The 6,000-nt window shown below is 49.7% G+C and overlaps 1 protein-coding gene across 1 annotated transcript in view; it reads left to right on the top strand.

Annotated features, from left to right (window-relative positions):
• The first annotated feature begins 382 nt into the window (after positions 1 to 382).
• Positions 383 to 6,000, top strand: part of LOC137345086 (Na(+)/citrate cotransporter-like) — a 28,287-nt gene continuing 22,669 nt past the window's right edge. The window contains exons 1-4 of the mRNA XM_068008533.1: positions 383 to 507; positions 1,405 to 1,541; positions 2,396 to 2,616; positions 3,680 to 3,893. Of these exons, the coding sequence (XP_067864634.1) occupies positions 409 to 507; positions 1,405 to 1,541; positions 2,396 to 2,616; positions 3,680 to 3,893 (671 nt within the window). The 5' untranslated portion in view covers positions 383 to 408. The remainder of the gene's footprint in view (positions 508 to 1,404; positions 1,542 to 2,395; positions 2,617 to 3,679; positions 3,894 to 6,000) is intronic.

Genomic DNA, 6,000 nt, shown 5'->3' with positions numbered 1-6,000 from the left:
ATCTGGCAGTTTCCATGATCATATTTCTGGTGCCAGCCTGCAAATTATTCGATTTATTGAATTCAATTTCACAACTTGCTGTGGTAGGGTTTGAACTTATGACCTCTGAGTTGCTCGTCCAGTATCATACCCGCTGGCCCACCATACCCTTCCATTTACCCATAAGGTTCGCTGCCACCCGTTGGACAACACTTGGTCAACACTTACAGGTAAGGAGGGGTGGGAGGAACAGACCATTTGTTGGAGGGGGGGAATTATGTTCAGACGAGGGTTGATTCTTGCAGTGTGTGTACTAATTCCAGCTTGACTTTGGTTTCATCAATGTTCTCACCACCGGGGGACCCTTGCTGATCCGATTTTTCCTTCCCTCTCTTACAGGAAGCCTCTTGTGGATATATTGTCCTTCTAATGGCTGTGTACTGGTGCACTGAAGTCATCCCTCTGGCTATCACTGCCATCATTCCCGTTTTACTCTTCCCAATGTTTGGAATCATGCAGTCTAAACAAGTAAGGTTCAGTTTTCACACTGTTGCCTCCAATGTCACTCGAGTGAAATTGATCATAAAAGGATTAAAAACAAAAGAGAAACAAGGCTGCAAATTGTTCAATTAAAAGGAGCAACAATCTAATCTTCACTCCTCCCCCCAGCGTTGGTGATGAGATGGCTAATTTGGTTGGGCTGCTCTACCAGTGGGTTATCTTGGTGTGCCTAACATCACCTAAAACACTTGTCATAGGATTGACCAGGTCACCTCAATGATCTGATACCATTCCCAAACTGTCTGAATAAGTGGATTTTGGATCTGGTTTACAGCCAAGCGGAAGGGTTTTTCTGAAGCGCTGTTCAATACCAGTCTACACTGTACACTGGCCAGAGGCAGAATGGACAGCACTGGCCATAACTGACCAGTCACTGTGTGAATGGACAGCACTGGCCATAACTGACCAGTCACCGTGTGAATGGACAGCAGTGGCCATAACTGACCAGTCACTGTGTGAATGGACAGCACTGGCCATAACTGACCAGTCACCGTGTGAATGGACAGCAGTGGCCATAACTGACCAGTCACTGTGTGAATGGACAGCACTGGCCATAACTGACCAGTCACTCTGTGAATGGACCGCACTGGCCATAACTGACCAGTCACCGTGTGAATGGACAGCACTGGCCATAACTGACAAGTCACCGTGTGAATGGACCGCACTGGCCATAACTGACCAGTCACTGTGTGAATGGACAGCAGTGGCCATAACTGACCAGTCACTGTGTGAATGGACAGCACTGGCCATAACTGACCCCAGTCTAGTTCTTGCCAATGCAGAGAGGGGCTAGTCTCAGAAGAGCTAACACACACCCAAATGGCCTTACAGTGATGTTTTACTGCTGTGTACTTTCTGTTCCAGGTGTGCATGCAGTATATGAAGGACACCAACATGCTCCTCCTTGGTGGCTTAATTGTGGCTGTAGCCATTGAACACTGGAACCTTCACAAACGCATTGCACTGAGGGCCCTCCTTCTTGTTGGGGTCAAGCCAGCTCTGTAAGGCTCTGTCCATCCTTTATTCAGTTGTGTTATAGATGGAACATTACTGGCATCAAGCAAGGTCACTGCATATTATTAGAGAGTGGGATAAAGGCCAGAAAGCATTTCCCCACCCAAGACATTCAAGGACAACCTCATGTTCCGTAGATGTAGAATATTCTAAATGTAGTGGGGCGGGGGAGGAGGGCATGTAATAGTGATTTTTTTTTCAATAAGAGGATAGGCTTCAGGTTCAGGGAAGCCTGAAACAACATTGGATGATCTTAGATGTGTCCAGTCTGCTTCAGGTTTGGGATTAGAGCCGTAGCACAAGATGTATTATCACCCACTCCTGGACAATGCGGGTTCCCACATCTGCATCAGAGATGCACTTCATTGGAGAATTTGTGTACCAGAGGGAGGGGCTTCGATGGGAGAGTTAGTATACCAAAGGGAGGGGCTTCGATGGGAGAGTTAGTATACCAAAGGGAGGGGCTTCGATGGGAGAGTTAGTATACCAAAGGGAGGGGCTTCGATGGGAGAGTTAGTAAAGCAAAGGGAGGGGTTTCGATGGGAGAGTTAGTATACCAAAGGGAGGGGCTTCGATGGGAGAGTTAGTATACCAAAGGGAGGGGCTTCGATGGGAGAGTTAGTATACCAAAGGGAGGGGCTTCGATGGGAGAGTTAGTATACCAGAGGGTGGGGCTTCAATGGGAGAGTTAATGTACCGGAGGGAGGGGTTTTGATGGGAGAGTTAGTATACCAGAGGGTGGGGCTTCAATGGGAGAGTTAATGTACCGGAGGGAGGGGTTTTGATGGGCTGATAAGTATTTCGCATCTTGGACTGGTCTTGTGTTCTGTGTCCTCTCCAGATTAATGGTAGGGTTTATGAGTGTGACTGCGTTCCTCTCAATGTGGATCAGTAACACAGCCACAACCGCCATGATGGTCCCCATCGCACAGGCCGTCTTAAACCAGCTCAACAGCAGTGGAGCAGATTTGGAGACAGAAAAGATCGACATGGAAACCAATGACCTTACTAATAGCTTGGAACTGGACGATAAACCCAGCACTATCGGAGTGGAATCGGCAGGTCTCTTGTTCATTCATTCTTCCATCAGGCGTCTTTAATAAGATTTCTCACTTTACTATCTCCCATCCCTGACTCATGCCTTTCCTGGGAGTGGTTGCATGAACGGCTGGCTGCTGTCAGGATGTGACTGAGCCTTGGAGATCAGGGAGGTTCTGGCTCCAGGCTGTGACTCAGCATGATCAAGGCTGGGGTTCTCCGATTGCCGGTGGAGCCCCCAGGCTAGGCCTCCTCGTGCCCAGCCCGAGTTCCTTCTCCTCCTTGCTGACCAGCCACTCCCGCTGGAAAGTGGGCAGATGGGGATGCCGTTTGAGGACAGGATCAGGCTCAGCTGAGATGTCCCCCATGGTTGAATAACCTGACAACATTCACACATGATGCATGGCCACTTGGGTTAGGGAGTAGAGCCCTCCCCAGTGCCCATGGAGGCACAAGGCAGCAACAATCAGCATCTTCGAGGCACAAAGTCTGAGTGGGGAGAACATTCTGCGTGTAACATTGTACTAAATCAGCTGTTCATTGCCTCACGGTCTTTCCCTCCCAACCCCCATTCAACCTTCAACATCGGGCTCGGCTCCGCAGAGAAGGAACTGGATTTCCCCCACACCTGCACTCTGACCAACAATGCTGCTTCAGCACTCGCTGACCAGTGCCCGCTGTTCGCTCGCTGCCCAGTGCACACTGACCGCTGACCAGCGCTCGCTGACTGCCAACCGGTGCTCGCTGCCCAGTGCCCGCAGTTCGCTCGCTGCCCAGTGCCCACTGACCGCTGCCCACTGCCCGCTGCTCACTGACCGGTGCTCGCTAACCGCTGCCCAGTGCTCGCTACCCAGTGCCCACTGTTTGCTCACTGACCGCTGACCGGTGCTCGCTGCCCACTGCCCGCTTCTCACTGACCACTGCCTGGTGCCCGGTGCTCGCCTGCATTGCACAGATGAGGCTCGGCCATGAAAGCGGCTCGAGCCGCCCACCAGCGCAATTACAATGCCCGCCCGATTCGCGCTCGACGTGAGAAGCTGCCACGCTGTGTGGTGAGGTAATGGGCGGGGCTTTTTGTATCCTGCAGCTTCGCTTCCCACGGTGCTTGACCAGAAAAATGAATCGGACTCAGAACTGAACAGAAATCCTCCCACGGCTTCGACAGGACACAAGGACACCAAAGAGAGGAAACAAATGTGTAAAGCACTCACTCTGTGCGTCTGCTACGCTGCTAGTATCGGAGGCACGGCGACTCTGACTGGGACTGGCCCCAACCTGGTGCTGAAGGGGCAATTCAACCAGTGAGTGCTTCCTTTTGCATTGTTGAAACAATTCCTCCCAATAGCTGGACTTATATGGAAAGTGCTTTCATTTGCTAAACTGTCCCCTCAGTTGTATCAGCCAATGAATGTGAGTTATTCTTAAGTTGTTTCTGTTTAAATGCACTTCCTGAATTGATGTTTTGATTTACACGATGTTTGCGTCAGCTTGGCTCAGTAGGTATCACTCTCGTCTCTCAGTCAGAAGGTCGTGGGTTCGAGTCCAGAGACTTGAGCACAAAATCCAGGCCGGCACTCCCAGTGCCCGTACTGAGGGAGTGCTGCACTGTCAGAGGTGCCGTCTTTTGGATGAGACGTTAAACCGAGGCCCCGTCTGCCTGTTCTGGTGGATTTAAAGATTCAAAGAAGAGCAGAGAATTCTCCAGTTGTCTGGTCCCTATGTTTCTATGTTTCTATTTCCCACATTCCTCCCTCAACCAACACCACCAAAAATAGATTAACTGGGGATTCATCTGATTACTGTTCCTTGGACCTTGCTGTACAGAAAGGTTAGAATCATAGAATCGTTACAGCACAGAAGGAGGCCATTCGGTCCATCAAGCCTGTGCTGGCTCTTTGTAAGAACGATCCAGTTAGTCCAATTTCCCCGCTCTTTCCCTGTAGCCCTGCAAATTTTTTCCCTTCAAGTATTTATGCAATTCCTTTTTGAAAGCCATGATTGAATCTGCTTCCACCACCCTTTCAGGCCGCTCATCCCACCAGCCTGTCTATATCCTCTTGAAGTCTATCACTATCCTCCTCACTGTTCACTACACTTCCAAGTTTTGTGTCATCTGCAAATTTGGAAATTGTGCCCTGGACACCCAAGTCCAAGTCATTAATATATATCAAGAAAAGCAGTGGTCCCAGCACCGACCCATGGGGAACACCACTGTACACCTCCCTCCAGTCTGAAAAACAACCGTTCACCACTACTCTCTGTTTCCTGTCACTTAGCCAATTCTGTATCCATGCTGAGACTGCTCCATTTGCATTCCATCCGGATCAAGAGACGTATCTACTTTAAGTACAGCTAGCCTTTCTAGTACCTCCTCTTTATTAGCTGAGGTATAGAATACAAAAGCCGGGATGTAATGATGGAATTGTATAAAACGCTGGTAAGGCCACAGCTGGAGTATTGTGCGCAATTCTGGTCACCACGTTACAGGAAGGACGTAATTGCCCTGGAGAGAGTGCAGAGAAGATTTACAAGAATGTTGCCAGGGCTTGAAAATTGCAGCCGCCAGGAGAGATTGGATAGGCTGGGGTTGTTTTCCTTGGAGCAGAGGAGGCTGAGGGGAGACTCGATTGAGGTGCACAAAATTACGAGGGGCCCAGATAGAGTAGACAGGAAGTACCTGTTTCCCCTAGCGGAGAGTTCAAGAACTCGAGGACATAGATTTAAGCTGATTGGCGGAAGGATTAGAGGGGTCATGAGGAAAACCTTTTTTTACCCAGAGGGTGGTGGGTGTTTGGAATTCGCTGCCCGAATTGGTGGTAGAGGCAGGGACCCTCAACTCTTTTAAAAAGTACCTGGACCTGCACCTAAAGTGCTGTAAGCTGCAGGGCTATGGACCGGGTGTTGGAAGGTGGGATTAGAATGGGCACCTGGTTGTTCTTCGAGCCGGTGTGGACACGATGGGCCGAATGGCCCCCTCCTGTGCTGTATCTTTTCTATGGTTCCATGGTTCCATGGTTTCTCAATTTTCACCCTATCCAGTATCTCAACAACATCTTCCTTTACTGAGACTCTGGCAGCATCATCTTCCTTGGTGAAGACAGATGCAAAGTTCTCATTTAGTACCTCAGCCTCAGTACAGGTTGTGGTGTATTTGCCTGGACAACACTCATTGTACTCTACAGGAGTTCATCATTTGTGGAGCACTTTGAGATGTTTTGATTTGGGAAGGCACTGTATAAAAGCAAACAATACTATTGTCAATGGCCATTGCTGTTAAAGGATAAATAATTATGCGCCAACGGCCCCAGAGGGGATTGTGTTCACAAGCAGCATGGTTCGCAAATGGGAGCACAGCACGGACGTCCTGCTTCTTTGCCCTGCACTCCCTGTGGGCTTGGCCCCTGCTGG

This window comes from Heptranchias perlo, chromosome 28 (assembly GCF_035084215.1).
Source record: "Heptranchias perlo isolate sHepPer1 chromosome 28, sHepPer1.hap1, whole genome shotgun sequence".
Taxonomy (NCBI): Eukaryota; Metazoa; Chordata; class Chondrichthyes; order Hexanchiformes; family Hexanchidae; genus Heptranchias; species Heptranchias perlo.
Note: the sequence above shows the minus strand (reverse complement) of the source record. Positions and strands in the feature narration are given on the sequence as shown.